Source organism: Haliotis asinina, chromosome 14 (genome assembly GCF_037392515.1).
Source record: "Haliotis asinina isolate JCU_RB_2024 chromosome 14, JCU_Hal_asi_v2, whole genome shotgun sequence".
Classification (NCBI taxonomy): Eukaryota; Metazoa; Mollusca; class Gastropoda; order Lepetellida; family Haliotidae; genus Haliotis; species Haliotis asinina.
The window spans coordinates 2,198,032-2,221,385 of record NC_090293.1 but is presented as its reverse complement, the minus strand read 5'-3'; the positions used below and the strand labels follow the sequence as shown (position 1 = coordinate 2,221,385).

At 41.0% G+C, this 23,354-nt stretch overlaps 1 protein-coding gene across 2 annotated transcripts in view; it reads left to right on the top strand.

Annotated features, from left to right (window-relative positions):
• Positions 1-237: 237 nt before the first annotated feature.
• The window catches only part of LOC137262135 (tumor protein p53-inducible protein 11-like), a 195,267-nt gene continuing 172,150 nt past the window's right edge, over positions 238-23,354 (top strand). The window contains exon 1 of one of the 2 annotated variants that reach the window (XM_067799914.1): positions 238-618. In XM_067799914.1, the coding sequence (XP_067656015.1) occupies positions 422-618 (197 nt within the window). In that variant the 5' untranslated portion in view covers positions 238-421. The remainder of the gene's footprint in view (positions 619-23,354) is intronic. The other variant, XM_067799913.1, reaches the window with a different exon arrangement.

The window sequence follows — 23,354 nt, the reverse complement described above, 5'->3', positions numbered from 1 at the left end:
GCGAAGTCTGTGGGGAGGAAGGGTACTGGAGCGTTGTCTCCTTGGGACCAGTGTTGTAGTCTGCCCAGCCAGGCTGTGTCTGCTGAGGATGAATGTATTGATTAGCAATGGAACAGGTAGTGGGTCTGGTGCCAACACTGGTGGACGTTACTTGCTCACACGGATAAGCGTAGAAAGCTGGAACTCTGCGACACTGTCATCAACTGCATCTCGGAGCTGCCTGGCGTCTGCTGGCTTGCTTGCTTGCTTGCTCGCCTCTCCAGTAGGTAGTCGGGCGCTTGCCGTACAAAAGGAAGATTTGATTTATCCTTGCAGTGCTGCTGACTTGATTTTAGTGCTTTCCCATCTTTGGAGGAGTCATTAAGAGAAGTTGGTGGTAATTGTCGTGAGGATATAGTGGTGTTGGCTCTGGAGTAGTAGCATGAGCACACATACCTTGCAGGATAGGAGTTCTCAACCCAGTACCGCCCACACCTCCACCACTAATACCACCACTTCAAAAATGGCGCCACCAGCTGGAGTGGATGAGAAGAAAATAACCACCCCAACTGTGGACCACAGCGCTGATATCAGCCCCGCACCACCTCGGAGGTTGCCCCATCTTCACAAGCTTGAAAAGTAAGTTACAAGTTATGTTAACATTATGGAAAGAAACAAACTTAAACAGAAAACAAATTAATTCCATGCAATCCAGTGAATGAGAAAGTTGGATTAAAGTTTCCCATGGATATCCAAAGTTTTGTATTTGTGTGCTATATTGAATTGTTTTGAAGAAGTCGTGTAACAGCATGTTGTTCAGCTTGGTTGGGTGTAAATCACCATTTTCGACAACACTGACTATGCAGCAATTCTAGACAAACCAATTATAGCTATTTTCATCTAGGTGTTTATCGCATTTGACATTTACATTGTAAACATGAAGAACTCCTCACAGTGTGTGGGTGTTGGTGCCCTTTCTTTCATATGACGGTGACAGTGTGTGGGTGTTGGCGCCCTTTCTTTCATATGACAGTGTTTGGGTGTTGGGGCCCTTTCTTTCATATGGTGACAGTGTGTGGGTGTTGGTGCCCCTTCTTTGATATGACAGTGTGTGGGTGTTGGTGCCCCTTCTTTGATATGACAGTGAGTATGCGTTGGCGCCCTTTCTTTCAGTGACATTTTGTGGGTGTTGTGCCTTTTCTTTGATAGGATTCTACACAGTGACTGAGGTAGATCATTGCAGTTGTTAACTTCATTCACTGTTGTGCAACATGATACAACATGATAAAACATGATACAATGCCTCACTGTTGCAACTCTTTATACAACATCACATTAATTTATTTTGATACAAGCAGTGATAGGGTGGTTAAAGTATTCACAGGTCATGAAGAGGACCTGGATTCATGTCCCCACATGGGTACAATGTGTGAAGCCCATTAATTGGTGTCTCCCAGCTGGGGAATATTGCTGAAAGTGGTGTAAGAATATACTCACTCACTCACTCACTCACTCACTACTGTGATGCAATGTCATGCAGTGTCATGGTACTATACCATGTCATGTGATTGTGTGATGTCATACAGTGTCACACAATCACAAGCTGTTCCATTGCACTATTGTGCCATTTGATACAATGTGATCTTGTGTTGTATGAAATAGTGTCCAACAAGTGTTCTGTTACACAGTGTCTCACAAGTGTACTATGCCACACAGTGTCCCTCAGGTGTTCTATGCTACACAGTGTCACTCAAGTGTACTGTTGTTACACAGTGTCACTCAAGTGTACTGTTGTTACACAGTGTCACTCATGTGTACTGTTGTTACACAGTGTCACTCAAGTGTACTGTTGTTACACAGTGTCACTCAAGTGTACTGTTGTTACACAGTGTCACTCAAGTGTACTGTTGTTACACAGTGTCACTCATGTGTACTGTTACACAGTGTCACTCAAGTGTACTGTTGTTACACAGTGTCACTCAAGTGTACTGTCGTTACACAGTGTCACTCAAGTGTACTGTTGTTACACAGTGTCACTCAAGTGTGCTGTTGTTACATAGTGTCACTCAAGTGTACTGTTGTTACACAGTGTCACTCAAGTGTACTGTTGTTACACAGTGTCACTCAAGTGTACTGTTGTTACATAGTGTCACTCAAGTGTACTGTTGTTACATAGTGTCACTCAAGTGTACTGTTGTTACACAGTGTCACTCAAGTGTACTGTTACACAGTGTCACTCAAGTGTACTGTTGTTACACAGTGTCACTCAAGTGTACTGTTGTTACATAGTGTCACTCAAGTGTACTGTTGTTACATAGTGTCACTCAAGTGTACTGTTGTTACATAGTGTCACTCTAGTAGACAATGTGATGCTGTGGCCCATAAGTGTTCTATGGTTACACAGTGTAACTGAAATTGACTTTGTTACACAATGTCCCACAAGTGATCAATGTTACACAGTGTCACCCAAATGCACCATGTTATACAGTGTCTCTCTAGTGGAGATGTTATGCAGTGTAACACAAATGTACAATGTGATACAGTATATGGCCACAGTTCCATGTGAAACATTGTCACTCCATACCTGAGATGATTCACATTTAGCTGTAACATGAGATGATTCACAATTTTACTCTACCTGCTTTGTTTTGCTTCCTGTCATGTTTTTGCAAACTAAGCTCAACCATTCTGCCATTTTTAAACAGAAATCCCTTTTTAGTGGTAGGGAAATGAAAAGATAACTCAACGCTTCATTTACAGTTTTGTTTCATCGCCACATTAATGGTCTTCCTTGATAATGCTGTTATTCCCCCTCAGTAACTCTGCTAGTTTCCTTTTGAAGTAATTGCCAACAAACAAGACAACTGGTCAGTAGTCAATAGAACAAATTATCTCGAAAATATTTTTAAGCAGTCAAACATGAAAGGTGGTATTTTTTTACAACTTATCTGAATTTGTTTTGAGATGTGGTATCGTGAACATGTACACATGCATCATATTGTTTATCCCTGTGAAGGAACAATGACGCAGTTGACATTTGTAAGCTCTTTAATCCCTGAAGCTTTTATGTTCATGAATGTTTGTGAGATGTGTTGATTCAATTGATCTGGGAATATTGATTACTCGTGACATTCACGTTTATGATTGTAAACCACTCTGTTGTTTCTAGATCTAGTTTCACTAACGATGATCTTCACAAAGCTTTAGGTTTCATTCACAAGAAACATCCCTTCATTTAATGGATTTGAATCGAGATCAGGGATGGAGGTTTGGAGATGAGGTTTGATGATGAGGTTCGGAGACAGAGACTAGGGGATTGAAGCTGACGATGGATGTTTTCTACATGGAGGTTGGCAGTGGATGTTTTCTGCATGGAAGTTTGGGATGGTTTTCTGCATGGAGTTTGGCAAGGGAGGTTTGATGAGATGAAGAATGATGATGGAGGTTTAGAGGTGATGTTGATATGGGGTTGGGGATTGAGGTTTGGGGCTCATCGTTTGGGGCTCAAACAAAGTTTGGAAATATAGGTTGGTGACAGGATTTCAAGATGGAGGTTTGGAGATAGGGTCCTGGACATTTGTTGGTCCAGACTCGATCATTTACAGACCATTGCCATAAAGCTGGAATACTGCTGTGCTGCGTAAAGCCAAACTCACTCAATCACTGTATGTAATACTTTGGCATATATTGTTTGTGATCATCAGGTTAATATTAGAATCTTGTCACATAGCTAGCTGCCCTGCTGTAACACCCCAAACATTGATCATGATGCCAGTGCTAATGCTTGTTATGGTGTCACTTGACAGTCATGTGCCACACTGCACTGGTCTTACCAGGCTGAGAGTCTCATGTGGCTAAGGTAAGATTTAATTCTCCCACTTGTCACTGCAGGTACACTCATGGAAGCAGATGATGAACACATGAAAGTTCAAGTGTTTCTTTGTGTATTTCCAGATTTTCAGCCACGGTGCAATACATACCTTGTGAAGAAACCTGAAAAAGAATAAAGGAACACTTGCACTTTCACATGTTCCCTTATTTGTTTCCATGAGTATATGTTGGGAATTTGTGAATATGCAGTTGTTAATGGGTTGCTAGACTTGTACAATTGATTTTTGATAGTGTACATTATCATTTCTAAAAGAATATAGGTAATAGACAGGACTTCTTCTAGACTCTTCTAGTCTCATAAAATTATAAAATTACTCTACATGCATGGGCTTAGCAGTGTGTACAGCCTTGGAGCAAGATTTAAGAACTGAATGGTCACCTGTATAGGTTTTGACCTTAAGACATTCAAATTAAGTCAGACTGAGTTAGATACAAGTATAGATATGTGACTACCTGATGTTTTGTGTACACAGTTTTGTATGACCGTATACATATATGTATGAGTACACTTTATCAGTTTTTAATATATGTAGAGATAGTATCTCCCAATACCAACGTTCAAAATACATGCCTGCCAGACCACCCAAGATGGGTTATTTTCAACACGGACTACCAGATTCTCAAATTCACCTGCCCAACAATCGCTGACAATACCATTTTAAACATGCTTTTAATGAATCAGTAGCTTTTGCCAAACATAAAATTGGATGGTACTCTAAACTCAGCTGCCTTTTGAATATGTTGAACATCAAGGAAAGTGATCTAATGTTTACCTCTGTACTGGAGGACCTGAATTTACAGACATGTTCCTCTCATCTCTTCAAGATAAACCAACTACATTAAAAGAACGTTTCAAGGAACAAACTCAACATCCTGAAGATTTGAATAAAAAATTTAAACTTGAGAGCTAAACCATGAAGAGCGTTTCACAGTAATATCATGTGAGATATGGTTGACTAATCTTGATCCTGCAAGCACCAGAATGGCTACATTGGGGTGGCTTTTCATTTAGCTCCATTATTGTGCTCATTTTGATTGGAGAAGATCCAGTCCTGATATGAATATCCCCAGTCTTCTCAGTCTCAATGAAATCTGCAAGTTTTTTATCAGAGTTGAACACACTGGCCTTTACTCATGTATAGAACCAATCAGGAACCAGACTTCCACTCTTGTTGCATGAACAGACACATTCTGGATATAACACAGCATGTCATACTGGCAGATAGGTAATAAGTCTTGTATGTCAGTAAATGAGGAGAGTATGAGATCATCTTTCACTGGGTATTGTGCTGCAGTGTCCAGAGCTCAATGCTTCTACAAGAACCAGCTACAACCAGCAGAGATCATTATTCCTTGCCTGACCTTGCTGAGTGGGTGTTGTTGCACCCTACAGATATCAGATCATTTTTGCAGACTTATAAATAAGGAGCGATGATATAGCTGGATAATTAGACATGGCATAATACAATATTTACTCACTCATTCACCCATGTAGATAAGGACTCAAGCACAAAGTGTGAAGCATCTGGCACATTTGATTCCTTGATGAATGCCAGCTCTCATTGTGGAGAGTGTAAACATTTGTATTGTGACTGGGAATGAAGATCAGTGTCAGTGGCTTCTTGTGACTGGGAATGAAGATCAGTGTCAATGGCTTCTTGTGACTGGGAATGAAGATCAGTGTCAATGGCTTCTTGTGACTGGGAATGAAGATCAGTGTCAATGGTTTCTTGTGACTGGGAATGAAGATCAGTGTCAGTGGTTTCTTGTGACTGGGAATGAAGATCAGTGTCAATGGTTTCTTGTGGGTATACAGTGGAAATGCCTGTCATGATCATTAGCTTAGTTTCAAATCCAAGTATCAGGCTTTGTAACATGAGCGCTGGGATAGCCTGGTGGTTGAAGTGTTTGACTGTCATGCCGAAGGCCAAAGGTTTGATCCTCCACATATGTCCAGTGTGGTAGTATTACTTGAATATTGCTAAAAGTGGTGTAAACCCAACTAACACTCACTCACTCACTCACTCACTCACTCACTCACTCACTCACTCACTCACTCACTCACTCACTCACTCACTCACTCACTCACTCACTCACTCACTCACCAAACATACTGACGTTTTTCCTACAGTATAATATCATTCAACTGTGTAAACGCAGGTTAATGTCTGGTTGACTGCCATGAGGACAGGTTGACTGTCATGAAGACTGGTTGACTGCCATAGGGACAGGTTGACTGTCATGAGGACAGACTGATTGCTATAAGGACTGTTTGACTGCTATGACAAACGTTTGACTGCCATGAGTGCAAGCTGACTGCCACAAGGTCTGGTTGACTGCCATGATGACTGGTTGACTGTCATTTGGATTGGTTGACTGTCATGAGGATGTCATGAAGACAGGTTGACTGCCATGAGGATATGTTAACTTTCATGGGGACTGGTTGACTCTAGAGGAAGTTAATGGTCCTGTCACCAAAAATAGTTTACTTGGCCCAAGATCTGTTTACAGGTACCACAGGTGGAATATTGCAAGCGTTGGCATAAAACAGAACTCACTCAAATATGTACTGCTTTCCTCCACCATTAATTCTGTGACAAAGTCTGAGCATGCATGTTGTTGTGGAATGGAGATTAATTCCCTTGACACCTCCAGGATAGAAGGGGAATCTACATCACGGGAAAACTTACATGTTCAAATCAAATTAGTAGGCATCAGTTCTTGATAATACAATTGAAAATTCAAAACTGTCTACACCACCAGTACCTCTGTCATCAAGAACAGGATACAACAAGATGTATCATCTAAAGCAACTGCAAATACACTCAGAACTGAAGTTGAAATTCAGATTGAGTTCAGATGTAGAGGCATCCATTCTCTGTGTTGGTGATGTGTCATTCTATGTACACAGGCCGCAGATGAGTTCAGAAATTTCACTGTGATGTCTTCTGTTACAATATAAGTTGTTCACTGGTCCCAAGTGGGGGCATGGGTTGATGTACCCTCAATGTCTCCTGAGTCCAAAGGGTAAGGGATCATAAACAAACATGAAGGGTACATCAAAGATGACCAGCAAACAAACATGTTTATCTTACCAAACGTCTCAGTGTTAATTTTGAACTGTTGGGTTAAGCATGGGTATCAGATCATACACTTTGGCCAGTCTGTGCGAATGAAACAATTTGAATCTTGCATTTTGCTCTTTTTTCCAGCAGGTATTGTCTTTGTAAAGTCACCGTGGTGTAATTCCCATTCTTAATATTCAAAGGGACTACATTTGAACGTTTTGTCAAAATTTATTTATTGGAAAGCGAGGCAGATCTTTTCGTAGCCACCTCTAGATTTTGCAGATGAGAGAAGGAAAACAGATTTAGTTATCTCCCTTCCATCTATTTGCATTCGCAAAACATTAGTAATTTCCTTGCATAATGCATGATTCAATTTTTTTTTGAGATACAGAAGTATAATGACGAAGTACCGAATGAGTTACCTTTGGAAGCAGGGTTTATTGGAATGTACCTCACTTGTAAGTTGGGTACATTGACACATTGACAATAATAGTTGAGCACTTAGCCAATCAGAAAAACGACATTTATGTGTGAGGTAAGATAACAAGACAATGTTTGAATACACCCCCCCACACACACACCCACCTCCTTGACAACAACTGTGAATGGGTACCCGGGGGGTGATGAAATATAATGTGTTCCTTAACCTTATAGTGCTTCAAAGGCAGCTTTGGGAGGAAGTTAGTCACATCGGGAATAAGGCCAAAGTAAGTTTAGCTACACTCTGTTGCATGTCACAAGAGGATTAAAACATGTCAAGAAGCAGTCTGCCTGTCTTAAAAGGTATAAGGTGTGTCATTTGGCCACCCTCTGGTTTGCCAGGTTCATCTCTGTCAAGAATGTTAAGCTGAAATTTTGCTGACTGACATTCATTTTCAAACAAATACAAACTAATCTGCGGACATTGCCTCGTCGCCAGGCAATCAAACACACCAAGTCATCTCGCTGTCAACGCAGTGATGGTGTTACTGATGGAGCATCTAATCTGCGTCATTAAGTTGATCCCTAACTAGATAATAAATACCCACATTCACAGGGGTTGAATTATCTTGTCCTTTGCTCCCTGGTAAGCGGAGGGTCTTCAATAAGTTGATGGACAGTACTGGAAGCCTCGTGTAGTTGACCATGACAGTGATCAATACTCATGAACAGCGACCAACATACAGTGCAATTGATTTGTTCATCAGTTCGCTGGGCACTTGCTATGGAGGCTTGGCTTAACGGCTCAGCTGATCTCTTTGTTCTTTTTGTTTCAATCTGCCAATACAAACAAGCAATTTTGACTTCCTTGAGTGTGCTTGTCATGTTTATATTCCCGAACTACTCGTTTGGTTAGTACACAGGTCCAAGGGTTCCGTGATCTACTGACGTGATATGACTAAAGTGCTGCTTGAAGGGTAGTAAACAAGTCTTACTCACTCTTCAAACTATTGATGATGTCTGTCAATGTTGTTTAATACATTTGTGACACCATGAGTTTCTTCCGTTAACTTCTTTTGTGTTGTGTGATCTAATGTGCTGGAATCTGGTGAGTTATCATCTGAAAGCTGTGATTGTGATGTCTTAAATTCAGTGTGATTCTCTGTATTTTTCTGCATAAACTCACTGTCTCACTCTTTCACTTACTCACTAACTCACAGTCTCACTAACTCACAGTCTCACTAACTCACAGTCTCACTAACTCACAGTCTCACTAACTCACAACCTCCTTAACTTATTGTCTCATTAACACACTCACTCACTCACCAAAGCCTTCTAGTGAAAAAAGGGTTTTGCGCACAGAAATTTCTATGGACTGTCTCTCTAACTCACTCATTGTCTTTCTAACTCACTCGCTTTCTTTCTCACTCACTAACCCACTGTCTTGCTCACCTCACCTCATTTCTTTTCTCAAGTGTAGCTGGAATATTGCCAGCAGTAATTGAACTGTTGTACATTGACAAAAGGTAGCTCGTTTACTGTACAATCGTGCATTGGCCATCAATATACCATCAGCATTGAAACCCATCACAGACAGCCAGTCTTTGTCTACCACCACTTTACAGAGCCAGAACAATTAATGTGTCACGTTGCCAGCCAAAACACTTCATACAGGCCTTCCAGCACAGTAGAGACACAGGAACAGACAAAGATCTTGTGTAATGGCTACTACATATCATGTAGTAAACAGTCTGACATTCCCTGACATGTTAATTGGGGACTACTAATATCTGTCAGAACTGTCATGTAACGGCAAATGTCAGAGAACGAATCCATTATCTTCGTACACCTTGTAAATCTAGCAATGGCATTGTTGTCATTCACACAGTGAGTGAGTGAGTGAGTATGGTTTAATGCTGCTTTTAGCAATATTTATTCAACATCATAGCAGGGACATAGAGAAACAGGCCATTTTCATTTTGTGTTTAAATATTTCTTCTTGTGATGGATCATGGATTTTAAAGACAATTTGCCCCAGTTCATGCAATGATGTGTAAGTGATTGATTCATGGGAACCTGTTGAAGTTTAGCCACCTTTGCATAAATAGGATTTGTACTGTCAATTAATGCAAATATCAGGCTTAGTGTCTGGCTAGATTTCTCAGGGACTTTGTTGTGCTTGGGATACAGGGGTCATCTCTACACCCTAACTCTTATGTCTAGGACACAAAAGAAGTTCTTCTGAGAGTTCTAGTGAGAGTGACGGCTTGAACCACCCAGTTTCACAATATATGTCAGTCGCTGTATGTAGGCAGGTGGCTCCGTCATCTACCTTAGGTGTGCCTCATTACAGCATCACTTCTCTGTGTGGCATTTAGATGTTGGTATGATGAACAACAGGGAAGGTTCTATGAATATTGAACTTCTTTACTTAATTAATGTAAGTGACGTTTTGGTGTAGATGCCAACACCGTTATGAAAAAGGTTATGGAATTGTGAGAATTCGGTATTGGTATCTACACTGACATATTGCTTACATTAATAAGGTAGAAGTTGTACATCCACAGAACTTTTGTATTGTTGTTACAAGGTGTATCTGGAATATTGGCCTCAGCTTTCAATTGCTCAGTTTTTAACTGTCACTGTATTTCAGCGACAACAATGACATATAAGTATGTACAACAGAAGGGCACGCAATAAATCTGTATACAACAGACAAGCATTCTATAAATGCTGTATACAAAAGACCATATGATGTGTACATACAACATACTTTTAAGTATGTATACTACTGAAATAATATATGCTATATGCAACATTGGGGTCTTTGGGGTAAGGACACTGAATGTTTTTCCAGAAATAACATACAAGACAAAGAAAACGAAGATCCCCTTCTTACCTGCTTATAGAGTGGTGGATCTAGATGGATCTATCTGGCCTTCCATCCATCCATCAATCCATCCATCCATCCATCCGCCCGTCCCTCCCTCCGTCCGTTATCAACGGACCCGAGCTAGTTATATTCGGACACTTGACATGATTTCCATATACTTATATGTTAATTTTATGCAGCATAAATAATTTTACATGAATTTAGTTGTCATAATATCCGAGTCAAATCTTGCACATTTGTGAAGAATCATCCTACCAACAATCACATTATTTCTGTTTAATTGTTCGTTGCTTATTTTTCAATTAGCAACAATTTTATCAACGTATGTACAGTGCCTTGAACACCTTAAACTTGGTGGAAATGTGAACTGAAATTATGTACACAGAGCAGAGATGATTTTGCATTTGCCTGTCAAATTTTACAAAGCTCCATCCTAAACTCACTTCATGAAAATTATTTATACTCTACTGAAATAACATTTAAGTCTATGGAAATTGTCAAGTGTCCGAATATACGGAATTCTCTATGTTGTGTGAACTAAGAAACACAAAATCTAAAGGTGTTGCCAAGTTTCTAATCCAAACTCATCCCTTTCTCTAAGCATTTTACCAGACTTTCAGGATAGTGAGTACATATGTACATTGGTTTCCTGGTGTCAGTGAACACATAATGATGGGTACTAAGCATTCAAGAAATCTTCTTCATATTATTATATACAACAAAAGAGCATACATTAATGCAGTAACCAGTGTAAAATCATACAGAAGGGCATGAAAAAACAGCCTTCAGTAATTGCTATAAGCGAGAGATGAACATCTCTAAGCATTGTGGACATGAGGCATATGCATGATGTTTATTGTCCTAATTATTGTGGTAGTTTCCCATGGTGGCTGGTAAATATCTGATTTTGGCCTGTAGCCCAATGTATATGTATATGATTACCTTCCCTTGTTCTGGGAGGGGCGTTGGTATGAATGGATGGTCTGGCCAGATTGTGATGGCAGCGTTAGCACTTTCCTGGCTCAGCTGCGTGTGAATGAGGCTATTAACAGCCCAGCTGCCTCGGAGGCCTCCATCCTAGACTAACACATATCCTCAGATAATATGTAATTTTTATGGTAACTAGCAATGACATTTAAACTGAAGAGGAGATGGGAGTTTTAGAATCTCTGTTAATCTAGATTGGGTTTTTTAGCCATAATGTGACTATAAGGAAAGGGGCGAGTGGTAAATGATAAGGTTTGGTGACTGAGAGACAGCCAATTTCCATCTCTCCTCCTACATATCCAGTTGTTTGATGGTGTGAACTGTCTGATCAAATACTTGCGTGACTTCTGGCAGCAACTTGACTCAAGCTGTTGCCACAGACAATGTTGCTGCTGGTTTCACTGTTAACATCATTTTTTTTTATCTAACCAAGATGTCAGTCATTTGAGAGCATTTTGTTCTCCAGATGAGACATTTATTGATAATGTTTGGTCAAAACACACTTTGAATTCTATCCTGTCCATACAAATAGTCTCCTCTTCTTTCCATTCATCAGTGTGCTTGTATCTGGTCCAGTGAAACTGCTGCATGTCTATAGCTCACCGTACAGGTTACTGTTCCAGAAAGGTGGAAACTTACCATCCATACAGGAAGTTGTACTGTTGTGCTTTACTTTGTGTTGTGTCACATGTATATAGAGATGCAATGTTTGTCTTAAACTAGTCCAACACCAGACATTACATCCCAGTGTCTGTCATACTACTGAACTAGAAGATTCCTGTCACACAAGAGATGTGTCTCGCATACAGACAAAAACGATTCCTGAGTTGGTGCCCCATCTGCACTGGACCAATCTTTCAGCTTGGTAGACAAAGTCTGAAGTGGCAGAGCTAAGTCTGTCTTACTGGAAGCTATGTGGTGTTGTGTGTTGTGTGGACATACATGCAGCTAGACAAGTTAATGACAAAAACAAATGACATATCAACCTCAGCTTCACAGATGAGATGGTTTTATTCAGGATCATTATGACTCAGGATTGTGTGGGGCTGATGATTTTCACAGGATCAAGGAGAGGCTGGACTCAGTATTATCTCAGAGGTGTCGGGGGCGGTGGGGTAGCCTAGTGGTTAACGCGTTCGCTCGTCACGCCGAAGACCCGGGTTCGATTCCCCACATGGGTACAATGTGTGAAGCCCATTTTCTGGTGTCCCCCGCCGTGATATTGCTGGAATATTGCTAAAAGCGGCGTAAAACTGAACTCACTCACTCACTCACTCTTTGCCTGATACACTTTTCGGGGCCCAGTTGTTGTATTTTCAGGTGCATGGGTAATCTATCATTCGGCGCATGTCTGAAAAGGTGTTTCAACATATACATGGAGCACTTGTCACTTGTTTTCCGTGATGTTTTATGGTGTTGGCATTCATGTCATCGGGGCCCTGTTTCCATCAATATTTTTAAAATGAATCTGACATAATTGTCCCTATTTTGTTTGCCATCTTTGGATGCACTGGACTCAAGTAATTGGTATGCTTTTGCAATATTAAGCGGCTGTGTCTTTGACCTTTAGCATGTGTGCATGCCTGTCCAGTCATGGGGATATCAGTTAGCAGTTGCTGTGGCTGGAGCTGTCTGAGAAATGGAAATAAAGTGATGACATGATGCAATGAATTATTCCAATCATACAGTTGACAGCCTTTTCATTAACGGATGACAGTGAGGAGTGATTTGTTGTCAGATTTGACACTAAGATATAATGAATGGGACAAGATCCAACGTTGTTCCTATCTGAACAGCAACAAATCTCTGATATCAGGTGGTGTGCTGGTGGTTTCCTTTCCTTTATCAGGGAGTGTACACACTAACCCCTATTATATCACTTTACTCCTCTTGTGTATAATTCATCTAGCCACTTCCTGGCTCACCCTGCTTCATCTTGCCCGCCATGCCCCACCCTGCTTCGTCATGCCTACCCTGCCCCACTCTGCTTCAACTTGCCCACTCTGCCCCACCCTGCTTTATCCTGTCCCACTCTGATTCAACCTGCACCATTCTGTTTTAACTCACTTCACCTTGCCTTATCTGACTTCATCTCTCCCCATCTGACTTTACCTATTCCCATCCCCCTTCCCCTGTCCCCATCTGACTTTACCTATTCCCATCCCCCTTCCCCTGTCCCCATCTGACTTCACCTATTCCCATCCCCCATCCCATGTCCCCATCTGACTTTACTTATTCCCATCCCCCATCCCATGTCCCCATCTGACTTTACCTATTCCCATCCCCCTTCCCCTGTCCCCATCTGACATTACCTATTCCCATCCCCCTTCCCCTGTCCCCATCTGACTTCACCTATTCCCATCCCCCATCCCCTGTCCCCATCTGACTTCACCTATTCCCATCCCCCATCCCATGTCCCCATCTGACTTTACCTATTCCCACCCCCCTTCCCCTGTCCCCATCTGACTTCACCTATTCCCATCCCACTTCACCCTTCTCCATCTGATTCCACATTTTCCCATCCTATTTAACTTTGCTCCATCCCACTTCACTTTACTCCATCTGACTCATCTTACAACACACTTCCTCGCCCTTCCCTATATCCCTTGTGGTATTTGTGAAGCATAGTTTCAATGCTAAGTGTTTACTCTAAGGGAGTATAGAACACAGCAAGCTGGCCTTGGGAGTTTTCAGTGTAATCAAGGTGTCATCCTTGCAGTAATTGATGTATGTTTAGGTGTGATGAAAGTTTAATTATATCCCAGAGTTCTGCACCAACTCCAATTCATCATCCAAGTCCCAGTGGCATCTAACATGCAGCATGTTTTCTCTTACAGTGGACCACTACATTACGAGATACTTCCAGTTGTTTGTTTTTACCATTTAATATTTATAAAAGAGGCTAGAAAATCACTTTCTTTCAAGATATCACTTGACTAGCGATATCTTGGTTTGAGTTCAGCTGCTCCACCCTACTTCACTTTGTTGAACATTGCTTCATCCTTCATCACCTGCTTAACACTGCTTCATCACCCTCCTTCATCATACTGCTTAACACTGCTTCATCTTTCATCTCCCTCCTTCACGCTTCTCCATCCTTTATCACCTCCTTCACACTTCTCCATCCTTTATCACCCTGCTTCACATGGCTTCATCCTTTATCACCCTCCTTCACACAGCTTCATCTTTCATCTCTCTACTCAACACTGCTACATCCTTGATCACCCTGCTTGATGCTGCTCTATCCTACATCACCCTCCTTGAATCTACTCTACACCTCATTGATGTCACCATGGTTCTCACTCCTCCATCCTTCATCACCCTGCTTAACACTGCTTTATCCTTCATCACCCTGCATAACACTGCTCTATTCTTCATCACCCTGCTTAACACTGCTCTGTCCTTCATCACCCTGCATAACACTGCTCTATCCTTCATCACCCTGCTTAGAATGCTTCATCCTTCATCACCCTTCTTAACACTGCCTCACCGTTTATCACCCTTCTTCCTCCAACCCTACCCTTCTTCATCTGCCACCACCTTGCCTGACTACCTTTATCCTGTCCAACACTACACTTTCTCCTGCTGTAATAGTTCTAATTTTACGAATTATGTTATATACCATTAAAAAAAAGTAGGGGATATTATATTTACATGATTGATAAAATGTAAATGATGAAGACAGGGAGGAAAGGGATGATGAAGAGAAACTATGGGGAGATGTGACGATGTTCTTCCATTCCTCTGGAAATGTTTCATCTGTATTAATACATAGGACTTATTCACGTATGTAAAGGCCAGTGATGTGCTTGCAAAATGATATATCCTCTACCCTATTGTGATGGTAAAGTTTGAACCTGCCACAAGATGAGCCAACGCTTGGCATGATGAACTTGAGGTTGAACTCAAGAGGAACTCGAGTTCTTCCATTAACTTATAAACCCTCTAGATGCTAAAAGCAAAAAAGTTGTCATGGTTCAAAAAAATTTGATATCATCAGGCAATAAAAAAACTGCTGCACAGCGACATGTGAATCCAGTGACTCAATGCCCTTTCATCCTTTTCACCTTTCTTGGTGTCTCCGTAGGGCAAGCTACAGTTGTAGTATGAAACATGGATTGTGATGTGCATTCATATCACAGAACATAAAACAAATCTTGGCTTGTCAAAGAGACAGTAAAATTCAGAAGATAATTATTAAAGGATGTAAATAAATATTTTGTGATTTGACACTAAGTTCTTTAAAAGATGATTAAACATCAACAGCAGACAGTCAGAGAAATCCAGGATTTGAGGGATTGTGACTACGTAAGAGGATTATCTACACACAAAACTGCAAGAAAAATAATAGCATGATGTATATGAAGGTTAATAAATGCTCAGCAAACATGATGAATATCTTAATACTGAAGAATCATATTTACTAGTGCAGTCGGATGACTTCAATATGCCAGTGATGTATAATCAGTGTTTGTTGGTTATGGGGTAGGATATGATAGGACTTTGTTAGCCGTATATGCTGCAGTCGGTATTACTGTCCTCTGTTGCTTTTTTACTGGCTGTTGTTAAACTTGAATCTCCACAGTGCTTGGAACTGATGTCCAATACAATGACCAATTGTTGAGGAAAAATGCTGGCTTCTAGGTATTAACTTGATGAAATATTGGCTTTAATTCTGAAGTTGATTAAATTTCTTCTTGAATAATAGATATTACCTCATTCCCATTGAGATTTATGGATTATATCCCATGTGAATTACTGCAGTGATATTTTATGGTGTATTTTGTTCTCGATAAATTCTCTCACTGCAATTCAACTGAGCTGTAATTCAGTATAGTTCTGCTAAGTAGAAGGAAGTTGACAGGTTACTTTGGGGAATTTTCAGTCCACACCGAAGAACTATGTTGATATTCTTGTGCTGGTGATATGTCCTGTTGTATAAGGTATCACCATTTCCTGGACAGATAATTGCATCTTACTATATATATGTGACTAAGGGTGTGTATCCCACTTTGCTGGGAAAATGTTCCCCTGTTTTGTCAGAATTAACTAGTGGGCTTCACCAACACTAGTAAACATCTAACACCTGGATCACTTTTCTAACTTGCAGCTGACTAAGTAATAAATCTGAGTGAGTGAGTTACGCTGCGTTTAGCAATATTCCAGCAATATCACAGTGGGTGACACCAGAAATGGGCTTCACCAACACTAGTAAACATCTAACACCTGGATCACTTTTCTAACTTGCAGCTGACTAAGTAATAAATCTGAGTGAGTGAGTTACGCTGCGTTTAGCAATATTCCAGCAATATCACAGTGGGTGACACCAGAAATGGGCTTCACACTTTGTACCCATGTGGGATTCGATCCTGGGTATTCAATGTGTGAGCAAACACTTTAAATACTGGGCTACCGAACCGTCCCTAATAAAGTGGTTACACTGGTCTGTGGATAGACAGTCAGATGCTTGAACTTGTTTCATATTGTTTACAATCAACTCCCCAGCCTAGTGTGAGAAACCTCACCAAGTGCAGGAAACCATAGTATCCTTGAATCGATGAGATCGACAGATTACCACGCGAGCTTTATAGCTCCAGTTACTGGACTTGCATGCCTGATGATGTGTTTAATATTTATTTATATAAGTAATTGTACGGATCACGTTTAGTAATTAGTTCACCTTCCTATTGTGGAGAGCGAGGGATTCAATTCCTGCTGTCTCAGGGGAATCCAGAACAAGAGGTAGCCATCACAGAACTAACATGTCCGGTCTATGTTTGCAAGGCAGACTAAACCTGGTCTTGGTACAGCAGGTTATTTGGAGATACACAGTTTTCATTGTGTATAAAGTAATAGTGGATGTGTATGTAAAGAAACAACTGGCAAACTGAATTGAATGAATGAAGTTTTTTTGTGTTTTCTCAGCATCGATTGAATCAACAGCTTCTGTTGTTCATATAATGCATGTATATACGATATATATCAGGAAGTTCCAGATCAGAATCCTGATAGTTTGTTACTGAGCGATTAAAGCTCAGAAAGTGACATAGGCTGTGTCAGTCTCATTTCTGTATAGTGCAGCCTGGACTGTACCATTAATATACTGACTCCTGTACACTGCAATTTGTACTGTGTGACCAGGGTTACTAGTGCAACCTGGACCGTACCATTAATATGGTGACTCCTGTACACTGCAACTTGTACTGTGTGATCAGGATAGTGCAACCTGTACTGTACCCCTAATATGGTGACTCCTGTACACTGCAACTTGTACTGTGTGACCGGGGTAGTGCAACCTGTACTGTACCCCTAATATGGTCACTCCTGTACACTGCAACTTGCACTGTGTGACCGGGATAGTGCAACCTTGTACTGTACCACTAATATGGTGACTCCTGTACACTGCAACTTGCACTGTGTGACCGGGGTAGTGCAACCTGTACTGTACCCCTAATATGGTGACTCCTGTACACTGCAACTTGCACTGTGTGACCGGGGTAGTGCAACCTTGTACTGTACCCCTAATATGGTGACCTCTGTACACTGCAACTTGTACTGTGTGACCGGGGTAGTGCAACCTTGTACTGAGTGACTATCAAGCACTATATGTATATGTATATGTCACACTGTCACAGCTGTTAGATGTTGCTGTATCACACTTACAGAGCTCTAAGATGTTGCTGTATCACACTGTCACAGCTGTTAGATGTTGCTGTATCACACTGACAGAGCTCTAAGATGTTGCTGTATCACACTGTCACAGCTGTTAGATGTTGCTGTATCACACTTACAGAGCTCTAAGATGTTGCTGTATCACACTGTCACAGCTGTTAGATGTTGCTATATCACACTGACAGAACTCTAAGATGTTGCTGTATCACACTGTCACAGCTGTTAGATGTTGCTATATCACACTGACAGAGCTCTAAGATGTTGCTGTATCACACTGTCACAGCTGTTAGATGTTGCTATATCACACTGACAGAGCTCTAAGATGTTGCTGTATCACACTGTCACAGCTGTTAGATGTTGCTGTATCACACTTACAGAGCTCTAAGATGTTGCTGTATCACACTGTCACAGCTGTTAGATGTTGCTATATCACACTGACAGAACTCTAAGATGTTGCTGTATCACACTGTCACAGCTGTTAGATGTTGCTATATCACACTGACAGAGCTCTAAGATGTTGCTGTATCACACTGTCACAGCTCTAAGATGTTGCTATATCACACTGACAGAGCTCTAAGATGTTGCTGTATCACACTGACAGAGCTCTAAGATGTTGCTGTATCACACTGACAGAACTCTAACATGTTGCTGTATCACACTGTCACAGCTGTTAGATGTTGCTATATCACACTGACAGAGCTCTAAGATGTTGCTGTATCACACTGACAGAGCTCTAAGATGTTGCTGTATCACACTGACAGAACTCTAACATGTTGCTGTATCACACTGTCACAGCTGTTAGAGACCCGTGAAGGTCCCGGGGTAGAATAGGCCTTCAGCAACCCATGCTTGCCATAAAAGGTGACTATGCTTGTTGTAAGAGGCGACTAACGGGATCGGGTGGTCAGACTAGCTGACTTGGTTGACACATGTCATTGGTTCCCCATTGCGCAGATCGATGCTCATGTTGTTGATCACTGGATTGTCTGGTCCAGACTCGATTATTTACAGACCGTCGCCATATAGCTGGAATATTGCTAAGTGCGACGTAAAACTAAACTCACTCACTCACTCACTCACTCACAGCTGTTAGATGTTGCTGTATCACACTGACAGAGCTCTAAGATGTTGCTGTATCACACTGACAGAGCTCTAAGATGTTGCTGTATCACACTGACAGAACTCTAACATGTTGCTGTATCACACTGTCACAGCTGTTAGATGTTGCTGTATCACACTGACAGAACTCTAAGATGTTGCTGTATCACACTGTCACAGCTGTTAGATGTTGCTATATCACACTTACAGAGCTCTAAGATGTTGCTGTATCACACTGTCACAGCTGTTAGATGTTGCTGTATCACACTTACAGAGCTCTAAGATGTTGCTGTATCACACTGTCACAGCTGTTAGATGTTGCTATATCACACTGACAGAGCTCTAAGATGTTGCTGTATCACACTGACAGAGCACTAACATGTTGCTGTATCACACAGTCACAGCTGTAACATGTAGCTGTATCACACTGACAGAGCTCTAACATGTTGCTATATCACTCTGACAGAGCACTCACAGTTTGCTGTATCACACTGACAGAGTTCTAGCATGTTGCTGTATCACACTGATATGGCTGTAACATGTTGCTGTATTACTCTAACACAGCTGTAGTATGTCCCACTTCTACATGCCTTTGAAATCACAGTCATCAGGGTTTACGTGTTATATCACACAGTTGCAGCAGTTATACATTGTCATATTTCAGTCAGTGACAGATATATGTGTTATTCTCATGTTATTTCCCACTTGATACATGTGAATCTGTCATACTTGATGATTTGTTGTTGTGTTGCCTCACGTTTTTTTATGGATGCCTCCCTCCGTACTTCATCCAGTGATTGTATTGCTGCTTGGATAATCAGCCTCCACGGTGAGGCAGGATCATCTCACATGGCCAGTCTCTGAAGTATTCTGCCTCAGTCCTTTTAATTTCCATGCTATGGCAATATCTTATTTTCTCAAAGAGTGGAGACTAAAAAAATAATGTCTTTGGAAGTGGAAACTTTCAATCAGTATGTGCAAGCTTGTGGCCAGTGGTGCTGCCTCGTCACTGTAGGACTCTGAACATTGATTTTCAGTTTGGTCCCAGTAGGAACTTAGACTAAGATACAGACACTAATGCTGCTCCTATGTCTGTGCGTTAGTAACATTATTTACCTTCAATTACTAATGTGATTTGCTGTGATAGATTGCATCCCTGATTTGAAAGAATTGTGTGATCGTTAGTTTAAATCCAAGATTCATCCTGATTTTCTTTTCTTGGTTTGTTGGCTTGTTTGCCCACCTTGTGTTTCAAGTCATTTATATCACTTCAGGATTTCCTGTCACTATGGGAGCAGTGGGGTTGTCTAGTGGTTGAAGTATTCACTCATCATGCTGAAGACCCAGGTTTTTATTCTCCTCCTGGGTACAGTGTGTGAAGCCCATTTCTTGTATCCCCCACCATTTTGTTTTCTCTCTCTCTCTCTCTCTCACTCACTCACTCACTCACTCACTCACTCACTCAATCACTCACTCAGCAAGGATACTCCTTCAAACTGAATTTGCTGAATTTTCAAGGTTTGGAAGAAATCTGGGCCACCATCTTGGGAATCGCACCAACAACACCAACTACAACAAAACGCACCAAGATCTTCTCAAGTGTTACGTCAACAAGGAATATCATTGTAACTGAATCTAAATTCTAGATGTAACTATTTTCACTATGTGACTCTGATATGGAATTCTGAATACAAGCTCAACCACTCATGAACAAAGTCAGATTTGTCTTGTCTTGATAGACTGAACCATTACATGTTGATTGGCAGCACTGTTATCTTGACAACTGCTTGTGTGTATTTGACAGAACTTCTGTCAAATTCTGGCAGTTATTTTGCTAAATTCCAGTCATAGTACAGGATTTATTGCAATGATGTAATAGAGGAAGTACACTTAGAATTATTAACACTGATACCAGTTTTTCATGTAATCATCACACTGACAACCTGGGTTTGATTCCCCACATGGGCACAATGTGTGGAGCCCGTTTCTGGTGTCCCTGTCCTGATCCATTTGGAATATTACTGAAAGTAATCAGTTCAAATCCTATATCCAAACAGAATATTATTGTCTGCACCAGAATGTGTAATGGTATCATGGCAAGAACTGGATCATTCATTCTTGTGGACTTGACAAATAACAGTGGACTAGGTACTTTGACATTGGCGCAGTGTTTGGTGCAATGAGCATATATCTAAGCAACTGGGATATGATGACGTGTCTTACGACAAGCATGGGTTACTGCAGATCAGTTCTAAAGCAGATCTTCACACAAACCATCATGAGAGCCCCCATGTGACTTTGCACAATGCTTTTATGTGATCTTGTCCACCAGTCTCATGTGTTTCTGACAACTGATCTGTACCATTAATATCCACTCATACACCATTCCATGGCTCGTGTCTCAGATCTGATCAAGAATCTTTTCCTTAAGTTCAGATTATGACGTTTCTGTCCACCAGTGCACAGTGCTCTCCCTTGAGTCTGCCAGTTATCACTTGTAGAGCCCAGCTGGGTCTTACAGGCAGTAACACCAGTTTTATCTTGTCAATTCACCTTTCAATTTGTCAGTTTGCTCATTTTGGCATGTACACATCCATTTGTTCACTGTGCATGATTGATCAGTGTATGGATGGTCATTATGACAGGGTTTTTATGGATTTCTGGTTGTTGCAGATGAATTACTGCCATCACCACTGTATGCTGTGGTGGCTAAACCAGCAGTTTTCATCACAGAGTAATATTCTTGTGCGCTTGTCCACCATAAACCTTGTGTCATGTCATGATCCAGTGGGGATGAAACATGTTTCACAAGTTTATGGTGCAGAAATAATCCCTGTTTGCTTAGTTTATTTTCAAAATGTTCAAAAGGTGGAAAGATAATCACATTTTAATTATCACAACTTCATAATTGACAGCTGATCTGTACTGGAACCACATTGGTGTCTTGATCCAAACCATGTTGTCGTTGTCACGGTGACATCTGGAATCTTAATTGCGATTGTCCTAGTAACATCTGAACACCTTATTGCCATTGTCATGGTGACACCTGGACACTTTATTGTTATTGTCATGTGACATCTGGACACTTTATTGCCATTGTCATGTTGACATCTGGAATCTTATTTGCCATTGTCACCATGACATCTGGAATCTTAATTGCCATTGTCACCATGGCATCTGGAATCCTAATTGCCATTGTCATGGTGACATCTGCAATCTTAATTGCCACTGTCACTGTGACATCTGGAATCTTAATTGCCATTGTCATGGTGACATCTGACACCCAACTGTCATTGTCATGGTGACATCTGACACCCTATTGTCATTGTGATGGTGACGTCTGGGAACCCTATTGTCATTGTCATGGTGACATCTGACACCTTATTTTTATTGTGATAGTGACATCTGGAAACATTGTTATTGTCATGGTGACATCTGGAAACTTCCTTGTCATTGTCATGGTGACATCTGAACACCTTACTGCCAATGACATGGTGACATCTAGGTACTTCATTGCTGTTGTCATTGTAACATCTGGACACTTTACTGCCACAGTCATGGTAACATCTAGGCACCTTACTGCAATTGTCATGGTGACATCTGGACACCTTATTGTTTATGTCACTGTCATCATGTAAGCTGTGGGGGCATGGTTACTCCTCCTTATACCTGTTGCCATAGTGATCTTCACCATTACCACCATAATCATTATGGTAGGCACAGGGGCATTATCTCAGTACAATATGACCTTTGTCATGGTGATCTGCCAACATGCCCATGAAGTTGTTCCAGAAGACTATGAGTCTCAGAGGGAAGTTAAAATCTGATCAGTTTCAGAGAGTAATGTAACATTTAAATCTTCAGTCTATAGTAACATGTTTACCAGGTGGAGGCACGTCGCTAATGGACATTGATCCTGAGGAATTCTCTATAATTACCTGTTTCAAGACAAGGTTCTTTTTACAATAGAAGAATATGAGTAGATAAGAGTTGCCATAAAGATACTGAGAAACTCCAGTGCAGCCCAAGTTTTTCCCATTCCCATCTCGAGCTGATACAATGCTTATGAGCCAGTCATAGACGTGCTGTGACATTATAATCCGTGCCCATACTTGTCTGCATGTATTTGTTAAGAGTCAGTAACATGACTGTTTGGTAAGCATCATTCATGAGATTGAAACTCAATCAAACAGGTTTTATAGAATATACCGCATCAAAGTGTCCATGCATCTCCTCAGAACAGGAACAACATGATTGTGATGTCTTTAACTTCACTTTGAAAATATTATGATGACAGGTTTCTTCAGGGCAGCATGAATGGACGTTTGTTTTCCTGAAGGCAGATA